General features: G+C 34.7%; 4 protein-coding genes across 11 annotated transcripts; all 4 read left to right on the forward strand.

Moving 5' to 3' along the window:
* Nucleotides 1-372: 372 nt before the first annotated feature.
* Nucleotides 373-9,759, forward strand: LOC129885369 (U11/U12 small nuclear ribonucleoprotein 65 kDa protein). Of its 8 annotated transcripts, none has more exons than XM_055959620.1 (14): nucleotides 405-429; nucleotides 587-734; nucleotides 1,521-1,786; nucleotides 3,329-3,400; nucleotides 3,539-3,763; nucleotides 4,180-4,261; nucleotides 4,407-4,589; nucleotides 4,766-4,930; nucleotides 5,020-5,187; nucleotides 6,616-6,703; nucleotides 6,906-6,964; nucleotides 7,347-7,412; nucleotides 8,610-8,756; nucleotides 8,898-9,759. In XM_055959620.1, exons 3-13 carry the CDS (start codon nucleotides 1,608-1,610, stop codon nucleotides 8,691-8,693), a joined length of 1,371 nt encoding a protein of 456 aa, XP_055815595.1. In that variant the 5' UTR covers nucleotides 405-429; nucleotides 587-734; nucleotides 1,521-1,607; the 3' UTR covers nucleotides 8,694-8,756; nucleotides 8,898-9,759. The 8 variants fall into 8 exon arrangements, with proteins under 8 accessions (XP_055815594.1, XP_055815596.1, XP_055815595.1 ...); XM_055959623.1 differs by having other exon boundaries at nucleotides 1,600-1,786; XM_055959619.1 differs by lacking the exon at nucleotides 587-734 and having other exon boundaries at nucleotides 373-429.
* A 784-nt stretch (nucleotides 9,760-10,543) lies between these two features.
* LOC129885371 (auxin-induced protein 15A-like) lies at nucleotides 10,544-11,215 on the forward strand. The gene has a single exon (XM_055959627.1). It carries the CDS (start codon nucleotides 10,762-10,764, stop codon nucleotides 11,020-11,022), a length of 261 nt encoding a protein of 86 aa, XP_055815602.1. The 5' UTR covers nucleotides 10,544-10,761; the 3' UTR covers nucleotides 11,023-11,215.
* A 2,449-nt stretch (nucleotides 11,216-13,664) lies between these two features.
* LOC129885373 (auxin-induced protein 15A-like) lies at nucleotides 13,665-14,247 on the forward strand. The gene has a single exon (XM_055959628.1). The coding sequence runs from the start codon at nucleotides 13,812-13,814 to the stop codon at nucleotides 14,070-14,072; it is 261 nt and encodes an 86-aa protein (XP_055815603.1). The 5' UTR covers nucleotides 13,665-13,811; the 3' UTR covers nucleotides 14,073-14,247.
* Nucleotides 14,248-15,445: 1,198 nt separating this feature from the next.
* Nucleotides 15,446-15,999, forward strand: LOC129885374 (auxin-induced protein 15A-like). The gene has a single exon (XM_055959629.1). It carries the CDS (start codon nucleotides 15,547-15,549, stop codon nucleotides 15,796-15,798), a length of 252 nt encoding a protein of 83 aa, XP_055815604.1. The 5' UTR covers nucleotides 15,446-15,546; the 3' UTR covers nucleotides 15,799-15,999.
* Nucleotides 16,000-16,894: the final 895 nt, after the last annotated feature.

Consider the following 16,894-nt stretch of genomic DNA (forward strand, 5'->3'; position numbering starts at 1 on the left):
ATTCTCTCTCCCATTTCCCAATTCAAAAAGTAAAAAAGATTTACAAAATAACAATAAATCCAATTGAAAGTTTGAATATTAAAACATACTATTAATAAATGTTGGCAGATTAAAGAGTTATATTTTATTATCTGAGTCTATCAGGACAAAATTATATAAATTTCTGACCGAGGATTAAACTACATGAATTTTGATCGATATCTTTTTAATTATATTAATATCATAGAATTATATTTATAATATTCTCCGTATAATTTTTGAATATTTAAATTTTAACATATTTAATCAATTTTTTAAAAATAAAACATGACAAATATTTCAGGAGAGTAACAAGTATAAATAATTCAATGTAATAGGGAAAATATAAACATTACATACCACACCTACTTGACGTATTTTGTAAGCTCTCTCCAGTGTCGCTTCACACAGGTGTGATATCTTTTTCTTTAATTCCTTTTTAGTGCAATTTGCGTATTCTAGAAATCTTGGGTCCTATCTACTCGGAATCAAATTTCGTTTACGTATTCTTTCAATATTGGGAATCTTGGGTCTTATCTAACTGTTGGACTGTGATTGTGCACACCAGGTGTTTGAGAAAATTCCCTAGTGATTTTCTTCATCACGTTTTACGAATCGTTTTATGAGTTGTGATTTCATCCATTGGTGATTGATTTCCACAGCGATTTCTTGTTCAAAAACAAGAATTGAATTGTTCCGTGTCTGATGTCATCAGGGTATTGTTACTTGGTACTAGTAGTATCTTAGCATTCAGTGTTTTAATGGTAAATACATTTGCATTATGATAATCTTCATATGCCCTACTCGAAAGCAGATTTCATTTACGTATTCCTTAAAGATTGGGAATCTTGGGTCTTATCTAACTGCTGGACTGTTATTGTTCTTGCAAAGTGTTCATAATGCACCCGAGGTGTTTGAGAAAATTCCCTTGTGATTTTCTTCATCACGTTTTACGACTCATTTTATGAGTTGCGATTTCATTGCAGTGATTAATTGCCACAGATTTCTTGTTTTTATGAATTGTTCCATATATGGTGTCATCAGGGTATTGTTACTTGGTACTAGTTGCATATTAGCATTCCTGTTTTAATGGTAACTACATTTGCATTATGATAATCTTGGTTTTTCCTCTTTTACTGAAGTGGGGGAAAATAAGAAAGATGAAAGTGAAGTGTGCTTGGGCGAGAGTAGTACTAGGATTGGTGGTCCGTGGGAAGTCCTCGTATTGCATCATTGGGTATGTTGTTCTTGAAAGTGACATTTGAAAATTGAACTTTGATTTGGGGGGCACTTTGATGGATGCATTTGAGCCCCTCATACATTAGGTCAAAAATCTTCAGACTAAATGAGTGGATTTAACATGAGCTTTGATTTCATCACTTCAACCCACATTTATTTTGTCGATGATCATCACTTCAATGAGAACCTTCCGAGGGCAACCTTCTTCACTGTCTTTTGTAGGTCAAATCCTCAATCCAATAATTCCTTTTTTTGTGGTGCAGCTTTTGAAAGTTTTGTGATCCGTCAAGCAAAATTTTACAGTCATTTTTCGATGATCGTTTGAACTTTCGTGAATACAAGGAACTATAATGGATGCTTACATGGCTGGAAATCCTGTTCCTCAGCCTGCTTATCATTGGCCTGTGGAGGAAGTTAAAGAGTCTACTCTCTTGATTCGGCATCTTCCAGAAGCAATTCCTCATGAAACCCTTTCTAGATTGCTCTCCAATTATGGGGCAACTTCTATCCGTCCTTGTACTAGTGGGAGGTATTATGAAGAATGATTCCATATTTCTCAATTTTACTGCTATTGTTGTTTTTTATTTGTCTTTTAAAAACATTGTAGAGGATTGGCAATCTTATGTTTCTTAAATCTGTCTATGGCTCATTTGTCGGTGTAACTTATATTTTCTTAACAAGCAATGGGAATTTGGTTGTACTTATGACCACCAACCAGAGGAAATCGACTCCCTCTGGCACAAAACGAGTAGAGAGAGCATACTATAAGTTGGACACATATCCACAATTTCGTGGGTTTTAATCTGGAGGTTATTAATCTTAAGCACCTCAATGTTAACCACTAGACTAAGGTCACTTTTCTTCCTAATCAACTTTCCTGTTACTCTTCCCTATCCTAAATAATTACAAGCTGTCCTTTGTGTTAGGATATGAATTGTGGGACTAGGCTTGATTACGCATTGATTTTCATTTTTACTTATAATAAATAGAACCAGAAAAGTATGTCTCCACATTAACCATTTTGTTTCGTTGAACAATTACAGACGTACGTTTTCTGTACTAATGTTTTTTTACTTTTATTGTCTTTCTAAAATGTAGAGTTTAGGTGAATCATGATTCATGAGATTGTGTGGCCTTCCTCATATGATAATGTATTACTGATCCCTCTTTTTTTTTTTGTACTTGCCAAACTTCTTTTCTCTTTATAACTCAAGTAGTTCTGTCATCTTATACTCAAACTGTTTAGGTATTATCGTCTTTGATACTCCTATTCCATTTTATATGGTATTCTTTCCTTCTCCATCTATTCCAAAAGTAAACCTTTCAATATTTGGGAACTCTTTACTTGCTTGGAAGTGCTTAATGATGGTGTTATACTATATATGCAGCCTTTTGTTTTGTGACTTAGCTTACTGTTTGATTTATATGAAGTTGGATTGCATCCAAAATTGGAATTTGAAAAGAGTAAAACAAAAAAGGATCTCTTGATTATTTACTTGTTAGAAGGGTCGGTATGTAGTTTGGTAATATTTTCTTAATGAATTATGCTGTTTATTTCCTTTTATTTATTAGATGGCTTAAGACATTATAATGACTGTATCTTATTTGTATTTCATAATTTTTATAATATTGTATTGGTTATATCTTAGTTTGCTAGGTAGGTATTTTGTTAAATTTCTATGATTATGTTATCTTATTATACTTCTAATATTTTAATATTTTCATTATTTTTACTAGTATTCCAATTTATTAACTTATAAAGTAGTAAAGAAAGATCCATGGCGCTTATGCGTCCCAATTCTCAAGGCTTATGTCTCGTTCCATTTTAGTGCAATGTGTACCTTGTATTTGGCATCATTGAGCCATTTGGGCACTAACCTGGCCTTTGAGGTTTCTTCCTTCCTTTTCCTTTTGGTTTATTTAATGAACATCCTAATTCTTAGGATAACAGATGTTTGATGCCATCAGCTGTTGGTTCCAATGTTTTTTCATGTCTCTCGCTAGTACATAACTCAACTGGCCTTTAATTGGAATTTTTTCAGTTATCTGTATCTTATTTTGTCCTGGACAGAATGAGGAATTGCGCTTTTGTGGATTTCAAGGATGAAGGTCTGGCACACCAAGCGCAGCAACATTTGAATGGGTATTTTTTCCTTTGAATCTTTTCTAGGTGTCCTCAGTTCTCGGCCATCTTAGGTAGACATATTTAAATGCCTTCCTCTTATTTTTATTTATCTTAAGAGAGTGAGAAAGTCTGATTGCCAAATTATGTGGTTTTTAGGGTACGGTTTCTTGGTAAAACCCTAGCAGTGGAACGAGCTAGTAGAAGCACAGATAGAGATAAAAATAGACAAAGTGACCATCGGATTGGAGATGGCTCCGTGTCTTTGATCAAAGATGCTGCTGCTAAAGAATTTGGTGGAGGATATAGGGAAGGTCCTTATCCTGGCAGCAAACCCATTGCTGAAAAACTTGGGGTAGATTATCCATTTCCTCCTCACCTCGAGTATGATTTCAGCTGCTTATTCTTAATTTTTTTTTTCATTTTTCTATTTTATTTGGTGGATAAGTGGCTAGAAGTAGCTTCTCATTCTCTGTCCTAATCTACAACTTACAGCATTTCTCATGATTTTCCTTTAAGTCATAGATGACTTGAATCTTTCTCTGTATGCAAATATTTCTTGCCTCTGTACGCATGCCAGGTCTGCTTGACCTGTAAATTATAGGTTATATTCCTGGTCCTTTGGGCATTTATGCAGAGAAAACTAGAGAAGGAGAAAGAACAATGAACTAAGAGGATTTAGACATTCTATCTGCTTGATCTAATGCTTTATAGGTCTCTATATTGTTTCTTCAGTACTCATAAACAGAACCTGCTTCTATTTATTCTTCATAAAACTGACTATCCTGCTCGTGATTCAGATATGTTTACCCTCCACCTGATGGACATATACTTACAAATATTGTAAATGCTCTTATTGCTGTTCCTCGGTTCTACACACAGGTTTTCTTTTTCACAATTTACCATCTCCTTTATTCTCAAATTAATTCTCATTTCCTCGTTATTCATGTGTATTGTTCTATTTTACATCTTTTTTTTTGATAATCTAATTTGCATCTTTTTGTACCCATACTTTGACATTGTTTAGGTCTTGCACTTGATGAACAAGATGAACATTCCAGCACCATTTCGTATGGCTTTGCCAACTCCACCTCTACCAACCTCTTTGTCTGTTCCTCCGCCACCCCCTCCTCCACCTCCTCCAACAGTCTCTAAGAGTAGAATGGAAGATCTATCAAGTAGTGAATCAGAAATGGAGTCTTCAGATGAGGTAGTTGTTCCTATGTTGTTAGAGATCCTTTTGCTTTTTGAATTGAGTTTGACGAATCCAGTTAACTGGCACTTAAAATATTAATTATAAACATAATCAGAAATGATCTATTATGTTTTGCTATTAGAGTAAACTTTTGACTGATTCTAATGGTTTTTGTATATTTAATGGTTCAGGAAGCTACAAATGTTGGTGGGCCTAAAAAAAAGCGTATCAGACATGAAGCTATCTTGGGCCCTGCAGTTGACAAGGATGTTGCCCACGAGGCTGTTGGATTAAAAGCTGCTGCCTTGGTTCCTAAAGAGATGCCAGTAGTTAAGAAGAAGAACCCAATAATTCAGGTGATAGCCTCTCCATTCTCATCTCCAAAAGTCTCCTTCCTCTTTGTTGTTCTTTGTTGAAGTTGGTGATACTAGGTTCTTGCTTGCAGATTAAAGTAGCACCTAAACAGGTGCAGAATGAAGAGAAGGGTGATGCGAGTGCAGTGTCATTGGCAGTGGCAGAAAAAGAGAACGATCATAAGCCGTTTACGACCCTTGAAGAATTAAAAAGTGGAAGATTGCCCCCGGAAGAGATTCTGTCGCTTCCTATGTTTAAGGTATTGGAACTTTGTGCGTCTTTACTTTTGCCCATGAATCACTTGCTTTCAGATTATGTTTGCAGTTGCTCTTTTTTGTATAAGGCTGGGAGCGTGGCACCTGGTTATGCATGTTTCTTTTGATGTTGTTTAGTTGATTTGTAAGAGCTAAAGGAGGTGGAGGTATGTAGGGCAAGGTCTTTTAACAGAATGACTTAGATTTCATAGGGTTACGACACTCCTTGGAACATGCTAGAAGAGGTAATTTCTTTAAGCAGGTATTCTCGAAGGGTAGTGTTGAGCATTCCAAAGTTTTTTCAGGGGCCAGCCTTGGTAGGTTAGTGATTTGCGTTGACCATGGGCTGGTCATTAGTGTGGATTCAGTGGTGTATAAATTTTATAACTTACAATTACATGTTCCCATCATACTGTGCTGTTATCAAAAGTTGGATGTGGACATGAGTGCACACTTATGATTTTCAAGCAGTTCAGGATAGAGATGTGTGTACCTGGTATGCTATATGGACAATATAGGTAATTCTTAACGCATATGATTTTGTTAAATTGCAGAAATTCTGCATCTGAATCAGTTTCATACCTGTGCTCTGGATCTTTAACCTATGACATTTTGTTGCTGTATGTATGCAACACATTGGAGTTTGAACATGGTTGAAGATGCACCAGGGTTAGCTAATCATTTAAACTGTACAAAAGTTAAGGATAAAATGAGAATGCTGTTCTTGAGGGTGATGAACAATGATGAATATGGATAAGATACATTTTTACATTACTTTGGTATCTTGGAGTATTACAATTGCCCTAAACAACAATACTAGCTCAGACATTCCTTGTCGTCTGGACTACAATGAATTGGTAGCATTGTCGAATATCGATTATAATATCTATCTGATCCTACCCCATTAAGGATTTCTTTTTTGCCCTGAGGATTCATTAACCAACAACTAGAAAAGAATTCTTTCAGTTCTTATTTATTTCTGAAAATTCAAGTCACCAACTTATTGATAATTTATATCAGAATTTCTTGAGAGTTGGTTTATTTGCTTATGAGATAGGTTCATGCTGCATACAACCTACCTTTTCTAATAGTTCTTAGCTTCTTAGCCTTCCATTTTGAGATGTAGTCACTGGTTTATTAATAAGAAAGGGTTTTGCTTAGTTTACTTAAGCTGACAAATACTTGCTATAGAAGTTCATTAAGATTGCATCTTTCCAGTCTACAAATTATGCTATTCTAGTTCATTTCTTTATCAGTAAATCAAAATTTATATTAATGAGGAGAAAGCTTAAGCAGTAAGTTTGTGCTTGGACTGTTAGACATCACAAAGGAGGACATTCCCTATACAAGCAAGAAAGGGATTTCCTTCTATGTTGAGCTATTAGTGCAAGCAAAGGACTGCATAATTAACTCATAAGTTTCGTTCTATGCAGAATTATTGTGCTGGGTATCCTTCTCAGATCTTGTACTTGAAGAACTTAGCAAAAGAAGTGACCGTTGATGATATTTACTTCATATTTGGTAAGCATTAACATACAGACCATTGGAAAGTCAAAAATCCTTCCTGATTTTTTCTGAGACTTCCTTGTAGTTTTCAATACTTTACCTGCTTTAAGAAAAAAGATGGACAACAAGAAGTTACTTCAACAGAAATATTACTTATGCATAACTCATGTTTCGGCACTAGAACCATCATATTTCTTCTCATCTGTATGTTCTTTAGGATCCTTATTTGGAAGCATTGATGAAGCTAAATCCAGTCTTGCAGTGAAGTTAATGCAGGTGAGGTTCATCTATTTCTCTAGTTCTGCTAATTTGGATTATAGTGTTTTTTATTGATGAAGTAAGCTAATTTGGGATATAGTTCATCAACATGATGAGAAAATCAGTTGGTAATCAACTTATCTATTTAACTACAAGTTTCACTTCATTCTAGTGGCATTTTGTTGATCTCTTTGTTATCTGATCCACACTGCAAAGTTCACTTGCTGGATTCTACTCCATATATTTTGCACCATGAATGTTGCCAAGAGAATTAAAAAAAATGTTGGCAAGAGACTGATAGTCATGTGACATAAAATGAGCAATCTGTACTTCCTTTCCATTGGTAAATAGCTATTTATTCAAGATTTAATGCTGAAGGTTATATGACTTCCATTTCCAGGAAGGGAGAATGCGTGGACAAGCTTTTGTTACATTTCCCTCAGTTGAACTTGCTGAAAATGCCTTGGTATGTTATTTATAATTACTTTGTGTCTGTATTCCATCTCCTTTTGATGGTCTATGCATAGTGAACTTTTTATTTGATGTATTTCTCAAAGTTATTGGTGTGAGTCTGATTTTGTAATGACTACATTGGTCATCCTTCTGTTGGGAGAAAATATCCATCCTTGAATTTGAAAGTACCTGATAAAGTTGAACCTATTTATCTATAAAAGTACTATTATAATTGCCAATCTGATCTTACCAACAAAATAAAAAGAAGTTGAAAAACCAACATAATACTCTTTCCAAAGTAATTACCAAGATTATTACACTGATTTCTGAATGACACATTGACCCCATTTTAGTTACTAATGGAAAATTCATGAAAAAACCACATGCTTCTAGTGTAAAAATACCACTCCAAATCAAAGCTGTTTCTTCCTCTGTATCACCCTTATTTATTGATCCATTTCCACAAGACACTACCACATACATCAATGCCCACTTGCAATTTTTGATGGATGCCGTGGAAGAGTCCTTTCCTTTTTGTTGGGGAAGAAGGGGGGAGGGGAAGAAGGATGGGTTATAAGATTGAAAAAAATGAAAAAAACAAGGTCCGGTGTTGAAATTTATCATGTCCACGTTCCTCTTTTAAAAGGGGTGCTGGGTTAATCTTTTGAAGTGCTGGATCGCAGAATCATATTTCAAACGAATAGCAGAATCTGGGGAAACAAGGAAAAAACAGGCAATTTGGTATTTCGTTTTCCTTTCGCGCAGTGGGGTGTATAATTAACAGCATGGAAGTGATAGTAAGCTTTATTGACCTCTTTCAAAAATAAATCTTAAATCTGAGAGGGATCCGGAAGCACCACATGCGAGCCACCCTTGGTCTTTTGGCCTTTTTTTTTCTCTTCAAGTTCTCAACCTAATTCAAGCAAAGCTACAAATTTCTTCAGAAGGTGATAAATCTTCTACATGTAATTGTGAACTTGTGTTAAATTTCCAGTGGGTTATATAACGTGAGTGTATTCATGTATATGGTTTGGTTCCTCAAGTTGGATATATGTACTATATGGATGAAAGGAAAATCATCATTTTATCATTTACCTGTAAATTTATTATATTAACGCATGCTACTTCTAGAAAGTGGCTAGTATTATGGTGCTATACTACACTTGATGATACTTGTAAAACATTTAATAAAAGAAGTGAATGGTTGCAGAATCTGGTGAATTGGTATGTGTTCAAAGGCAAGCCTATCGTCATTCAATTTGGTCGTGATCCTGCTAAAGGAAAAACAAGCTAGAGAGGATTTTTGCAACAAGGGTAGTTTAAGCCCTCAGCTCAACATTCTAAGTCAGGTATATAAGTATGATCAATTGCTTAGTTTGCCATTTATTTTATCTTGTTTATGAGTATTTTAAATAACCTCAATACGGTACACCAAAGTAGTTAATCCTTAAGCCATAATATCTATATGCAACTCACCTCTTGTTGGTAATGACTGTAGTACAGTGAGCTTATGTTTTGGGCACGGACGTTGGTAAAGATCATTTGAGTTACAAGATTGCCAGGTAACATTAGAGGAGTCAAACCTACAAAGATGCCGCTGGGGGGAGGAAGGGAAGTGTCTTTCTGGACTAGAGAAGGTCAAACTCTGGACAGACTGTCAGGTTTTATGTATGCAATGATTTCACCAGATGTCTGGAGCCAAAAATACACAGAAATTATTATGATTTCTTCATTGAAGATCAATTGGTCAGCTAGAGCACGGTGATTGTTAGTTCATTGTTTATAGTGCATTTCTGGACTGTGTTGTTTTATTGGCAATTCATTGAATTAGATGAGAGGACTCTTTGCTGTTTCATAAGAAGTGACTGCCGAGAGTTGTTGTAGCCTAGAAGATGTCTGCTTAATCGTCATAATATACATCTAATCTAATTTTCAAGGACCAGGAAAATTTTATGCATCAGGGAGCCATCTAACTCAGCTAGTGTACAAAGTACTTGTTCACTACGTTTAGTATGACAGCAATGGCCAAAAGAAGAGAAGATGGTGACCCTGTAAGAGAAATTTCTATCGTTTTTATGATCACTTTTTTATGTTTATTATCTGTTTCACTTATAAGTTCTGAAATAAGCCAATTTTGATGGAAAGTAGAAACTGTTGCAAACAATTAAATACTAGTGTATTTCTTAATCAGCTCTGTAGTCTTAAAAGGGTTAATATATATTCTTGCAAGCTGCATGCTGTTTTGACCAAAAGGTGCTGTTTAAAGTCGTCTCATTATTCCATTTATGTAATGTGATCGATTCAAAGTACTCTGTGACAGTTGATTCTCTTGACAAATTTAAGCCAACATATTATTCTTATGGATTTGTATCTGTTAATAATCATAATTTCCCTACACATTAGAGATAATCTTCTATATTCTTCAGGCCTATCTTCACTTGGTTATTTCCTACAAAATTAGTGTTGAGGTCCAAACATGCTCAACACACAAGTAGACATGCGCTGGTTGGTTTTGTTCATCTTTGACCAGATAACATTGCATGACTTATGACCTTCTTATCGATAAGTAATGAAATTGGAGAAATATTCTAACTTATCCAAATCAACTCATTAGAGATAAGCTTCTATATTATTCAGACATTTCTTCTCTTGATTGTTTCCTACAAAATGAGTGCTGAGGGTCACACGCAAGTAGATGCTGGTTGACGGCGTTCGTCTTTGACCAGAAAACATTGCAGGTCCTATCACCTTATGGTTAAATGAGACTGGAAAAATATTTTAACATCATCCAATTCTCTATTACTTTCAATAATATTCATCCAAATCTTCAACTGCATCACCAATTGGAACCATAACATTTTCTTTTTGTCACAAGAACCAACTTGTATTAGAAACATCGGTGCTTAGAACTTTTTGTCTAAAGTTCTCAGGATATGCCCTCGTAGATTCGCATATCCTGATCAATCATTGGAATGCCGAAGCAACTTGTTGATTCAACATCAAGAAGTGGCTCCAGGTGGCCCCTAACTCTTACCATTTTCAAGAAAATGAGGTTTCATTGATCTGTTCTTTGTAGTGACCATCAGTGGGACCTTCTGCTTTTGGACTAATTCCATAGTCTAAATAGTATGAGAACTAGTTGGAGGGCAAAACCATGTGACTTCAGGTGCTATTATCTTTAGCTGGTACCACATAGTGCCTATTCAATACATGTTCTTCACCTATAAAAACACATACAAAGAAGTGTGTACCATAACAATTCTCACCAGCACTTGAAATCATACAAAGCTTTTCTCCATTTTCAGGGTCCTTACTAATTCTTCCCCTTCCTTAATTGCATATCTATATTGAACTTAACAACCATGGCTATCCGTATGCCTCGTATAATCAAGAAGTCTTCTACAGCCGGAGATGTTCCTAAAGGCCACTTTGCTGTTTACGTTGGGGAGAAGCAGAAGAAGAGATTTGTAATCCCCATATCATTCTTGAGCCAACCTTTATTTCAAGATTTACTTAGTCAAGCTGAGGAAGAATTTGGCTTTAATCATCCAATGGGTGGTGTCACAATTCCCTGTAGTGAGGATGTGTTTATTGATCTTACTTCTCGCTTGAGTAGGATCTGAGTCTTTTCCTTTCACGGTTTTGTAAAGAACTAACCTTTCTAGTTAGTATCATGTTAGTGAAAATTAGATAGAGGGGACTATGTACTGTCAGCTGGAACAGTAGATCCCAATTTTGAATGTACTTTTCAGTTAGCTGATGTCTAAAAGATAATCTTTAGCAAATGAAATTTGTTCAGATTCATTCTTTAGCCAATTGAGTTTTCAGTATTCTTTACAAGTCTCCGTTTCTCCGTAACATGGTAATTAGAGCTTCTAATGAGCTAAAGTCTATGATCATTAACTCTAAACTCTAAAAAATACAGCTTATCTGTGACCTTTATCTTGAACACTGAAATAATTTTGGCTATGACAACAAAGAAAACTTTATATATATCTGCAGCAGAAATTACAAAATATCAAATAAGTGACATTAAAAGATCACACTCCATTAGATGTTTTTGTTTTCTGCTCTTTTTGAAACAAATATCTGGCTTCTTTATTAGAATTTCTTGAGATAATTCTGATTCTCAAAGTTGATTAAACCATCAGAAAACAACTTCTGATATGAGGATTAAAAAACATGTGCCTTATTCTTGTCAACTTTTTCTAAAATTATTTATTAAGTGCAGCAGTATATATTTACTGGTGGTTTACTAAAAATAGTGGTTATATAAGTAACTAATGTTGCTTGTTTGCAGGATATCAAAACCAAATCCAAAGGTTTTTTTTTTGTGTTTGTTGTGTTGTACATACTTGAAGTAAAAAAAATCTAAATACCCCAATTCCATGTTCCCTGGTAAATTTCTTTATAAGTTATAATGTAGACCTAGCAATGAGTTGCATCTTTTCTTGTTCTGTTTTTCTTTGCTATATGTTTGTTGTTCAAAGCCTAACACAAACCGACTTTCCATAATTAGTCAAAATTGTGTCAGTACATCAAATGTTGGTTCTTTTAAGCATCTTTAAGATCAGGTGTTTTGTTTTGTATAATATTGTGAAATTGGTCCTAAACCTCATACATTATATTTAATCCACTAAGGATTGTGATATTCTTAATATTTAGGATTATATTCAGGACCGAGCTATAAAGCATCAGGAAGGCTGGAACATCCCACTTTCCTTTGTTCTATTGGTGTCTGGTGGTTGATCTTCCATTTTTTTTTTAAAAAAGAAAATTCTTACTAGAAAACTTTGTTAATGACAAGAAATTGTCTAGGTGTATATTTAGACATGAATAGTCACAATTAATAGACTACATCTCTTCCTTACAATTTGGTTTATGAGGCATGCTATGTTCCAACTTCAGAGAAAAGGCAGGGCCTTTATATCATTTTTGAGTCGGCCTTTATTTCAAGACTTGCTCAGTCAAGCTGAGGAAGAATTCGGCTTCGACCATCCAATGGGTGGTGTTACAATTCCCTGCATTGAGGATTTGTTCATTGATCTCACATCTCTCTTGCGGAAGTGAGAAGGAAACCAGTCCCCATTTTTTGCTTACACAATTTTGTGTAGTTGTAGAAAGCCAGGATCTCCACTATGTACAGTTGAGAGTTAGAAGAAACACTAGGTAGACTGAGGAAACATTTTTCTACTTCAAAAGAAATTGAAGTAATGAAACTTTTTACTTCCATGGTTCCATTTTATTCCATTTATTGAATGTAATCAATTCATTGCAATAGAAATATTTTTCTCAGCTTAATGTAGAGTAATAAATATTGGGAAAATATAGACACTGATGCATGTTAATAGCCAGTAAACATTTCTCTTCTATACTATTTGGAAACATTTCACGAAATCTGCTAAAAGTAATTTTGAGTATTAACTAATTTGGAGACTTAGCCTGAGAAACAAATAAGTTATCAGATAGTACAGTAAATTTATTCAGAATATCAGCTTTGTGGAATTCAAATTCTCAAATTACTTCAATTAAAGACTTAATATATCAGTTGGTGGCTTTTTTTAGCACCACAGAAGTCATGAGGGCAACTGGATCAGCCTTGTTAATATGGATTTAAATTACATACACTAAAAAAATACATCATTTTTCATTATCAGTTATTTTAACATGTTGCAGCAGGTAACTGTGCAAAATATTCTAACTTTATCCAATAAAACATGGTATGTTGTTACTTAGAGGTTAGAATTCGATCCTCAACTTTGCGTATATTGTTTTATTTTAACCTAATCAGCTTCTTTCTCAAAAGTATTCTAACTTTATCCAATTCCCTATTATATCCAATAAAGATCATCCCAATTTGACCATTTTAAAGTTATTCTCTAAGTTCTCAACTGCAGTACCACTTGGTGAACCACAAGACTAGTTTTTTTTTGTCATAACAATCAACTTGTATCCTGATATATCCCTTTGCTTTAGCACTATGGATGATCAATCATTGGAATCTGACTACTACTTGTTGATTTAACATCAAGAAGCTAGAGGCTAGAGGTGGTCCCTAGCTAAACCATTTCTCAAGAAGATGAAATTTCCATCTGTTATTTGTTGTGAACATTAGTAGGACCTCCTGCTTTTAGACTACTTTCAATGTATTAATAGTATGACAATGAGTTGGAAGGCAAGACCATGTGATACTTCAGGTGCTATTGTCTTTAAAGGGTGTCCACAAAATGGCTATTCACACATCAGTGGGGTTTGACAACTTGTCATTGGCCTATATAAACACATACAAAGAAGGGTTTACCATAACAACACTCAGCAAAACTTGAAACCATACAAAAGCTTTCTCCACTTGCAGGGTCCTTACTAATTCTTCCCCTTGTTTAATTGATTGTCTATATTGAACTAAACGACCATGGCTATCCGTATGCCTCGTATAATCAAGAAGTCTTCTACAGCTGGCGATGTTCCAAAAGGCCACTTTGCTGTTTATGTAGGGGAGAAGCAAAAGAAGAGATTTGTAATCCCCATATCATTCTTGAGCCAACCTTTATTTCAAGACTTGCTTAGTCAAGTTGAGGAAGAATTTGGCTTCGATCATCCAATGGGCGGTGTCACATTTCCCTGTAGTGAGGATGTGTTCATTGATCTTACTTCTCGCTTGAATAGGATCTGAGGCTTTTATTTTCACAATTTTGTAAAGAACAGGATTTGCAGTTTGTACATTAGAGGAATTAGGAAACACACATTATTTACTTATCTAGAGTGTCAGCTGGAACTGTAGATCCCAATTTAGAATACAATTTCCAGTAACTTAACAAATGAAATCTGTTCAGACTCATTCATTATCCAATTTGGTAAGTTAGTATTCTTGTTTAACAAAGTTCTTTTACATGACTCTGTTATCTCCATAACATGGGAATTAGAGCTTCTAAAGTGCTGAAGTATATATTAATTAACTCTAAAGAAGAAAACTTATTTGTGACCTTATCCTGAACACTGAAATATTTTTGGATAAACTTTATATCAGCAGCAGAAATTTAAAAATATCAAAGAAGTGACATTCATAGTTCACAACTTCACACTTCATTAGACATTTTCGTTTTCTTCTCTTTTTAGAAACCAATACTGGCTTGATGATCTATTAGAATTTCTCTCAATAAGCTGAAGAACTCGGGATAATTCTTTTGAAGAGTCTTCCTCTATGTCCAGACCCCACGATGTGGGATTTCACTGTGTTGTTGTTGTTGTAGTCTTCCTCTATGTATGGTCATGAAAGTAGGACCATATCTATTATTCACCAAAATGAGCTCAAATTATAAGTACTACACAAAAGGACGTAGAAGGTAAAGCCATATAATATCCATCAGGTGCCTATGAGTGGCCTTCTGCTTTGTATATTTATTTTAATTTTAATGTCAAGTAGAATGGTAAGTGACAGTATGATGATGAGCTAGCACAAAAACAATTTTACAATCTTACTACCGCTTCCTAAACCTCCATATGTAGATTCTTTTCAATCAATTAGAGCTATAATGATTAATGAAAAGTTATAAACCTATGCTAGGAAGCACTTGGATTTGAAAACTTATGGTCATATAAACTTTTTTACAACAAAAACATGTCAACATATACAAAATGGATGTTTACCTAGACAACTCTTCTTTAGCTATTTTATTGTGAGTGATACTTTGCTCTTAGTTCAAAGAAAAGGTAGGGCATATTATCCAGTATAACAAGGCCTTTTAAGTCTGAAAAAAGCTAAGAAGCGCTTGACCTCTCTCATCTTACTTGTTTTAGGATAGTAATATGTGATGTTTTTCATCCTAGTGGTCCATGTTCCAGGTCATAGATGCTTCTTTGTAAGTTTCAAAATAAGGTAGGCCTATTGTACTTGAACTAATACCACAAATTTTTTAATACTTGGAAGGCAAGAGCATGTGATACTTCAGTGACATTGTCTTCTGCTGGTGCCACAAATTCCTATTCAATACACATCAGCATGAGTTGCCATTGCCTATATTAACATATCCAAAGAGTTATCTATCACCAAAGCTCTCAGCAAACTGCAACGTATTCAAAGCTTTCTCTTCTTTTGAGTTCCTTGATAGTTCTTTTTCTTTTCTCATCTATACTAAAACTAAAAGATCATGGCTATTCTTCGTATGATCAAGAAGTCTTCCGCAACAAGAGATACTCCCAAAGGCCATTTTGCTGTGTATGTTGGAGAGATGCAGAAAAAGAGATTTGTGATCCCGATATCATTCTTGAACGAACCTTTATTTCAAGACTTACTTAGTCAAGCTGAGGAAGAATTTGGCTTTGAACATCCAATGGGTGGTGTGACTATTCCCTGCAGTGAGGATTTGTTCATAGATCTCACATCTCGATTGAGGAAGTGAGAAGGAAATCAGTCCCCATTTTGTTAATTACACAATTTTGTATAGTTGAGTAAGCCAGGATCTCCTTGTGTACAGTTGAGAGTTAGAAGAAACACTAGGTAGAGTGAAAACGCATTTTTCTACTTCAAAAGAAATTGAAGAATTGAAACTTTTTACTTACCTGGTTCCATTCTATTCCATACATTGATGTAATCAATTAATTGCAATAGAAGTTTTTCGCTCAACTCTATTTTTTGCTCAACTCTCATTGTTTATTAGTCAGAATGAGCCAAAATCTAGTATTCTAAAGTTGCACAACTCATTCTATTGGTAATAATTAGGCTTTGTGGTTCCAAATGAAGTTAGATTCACTTGGTAGTGTCCATCATACAATGAAATATAACTCAACATGTACTAAATCTGCCATTCTGTAGCAATGTGAAAGTACTGAGTTCAACTGAATGCATTAGAAACTGAACGTAAATTGATTAACTCTTATAAGATATAAATATCTTTACTTTTCTTGAATATGGACTCTGTTTTCTGGCATAATAAGGTTTTGATTGACTCATAATTTGATGAAGATTTGCAAAACACAGATATGTTGATAGCCAATAAACATCTTTCTGTTATCTACTATTTGGGAACACTTCCCAAAATCTGTAGAAATAACACGGGTTATTCTAATCTGGAAAGTTGACAGCTATCGCAGTAAAATTTATCAATTTGATCTCTAAAGATTGTGTTCTCTACCTTGTCATGAAAAACCCTGGGGTCTGCTGATATTCAAGAGCAATGGATAAGATCATATATAATAGACAATGAGTTGGGCAGCAAAACCATATGATACTTCATGTGCTATTGTCAATCAACAGTACAACAAATGCCTCTCCACCAGTGAAAATATTTCATATTATTGCCTTTTTTTCTCTTATAGTTTTTATATAAGTGGACACAAAGTTTGCATCTGGGGTATGTTTTATTCCTAGAAATCATCATAATAAATCCATCAATATTAGTGGATTTGATTCTGAGGGATCCTTTGTTCCCTAGAGGAAAAAGTTTGTAGGACCTATTGAACTTGAACTTATATGAGCTGAAGCAATTAATCATGTCA

This window comes from Solanum dulcamara, chromosome 4 (assembly GCF_947179165.1).
Source record: "Solanum dulcamara chromosome 4, daSolDulc1.2, whole genome shotgun sequence".
In the NCBI taxonomy this organism is placed as follows: Eukaryota; Viridiplantae; Streptophyta; class Magnoliopsida; order Solanales; family Solanaceae; genus Solanum; species Solanum dulcamara.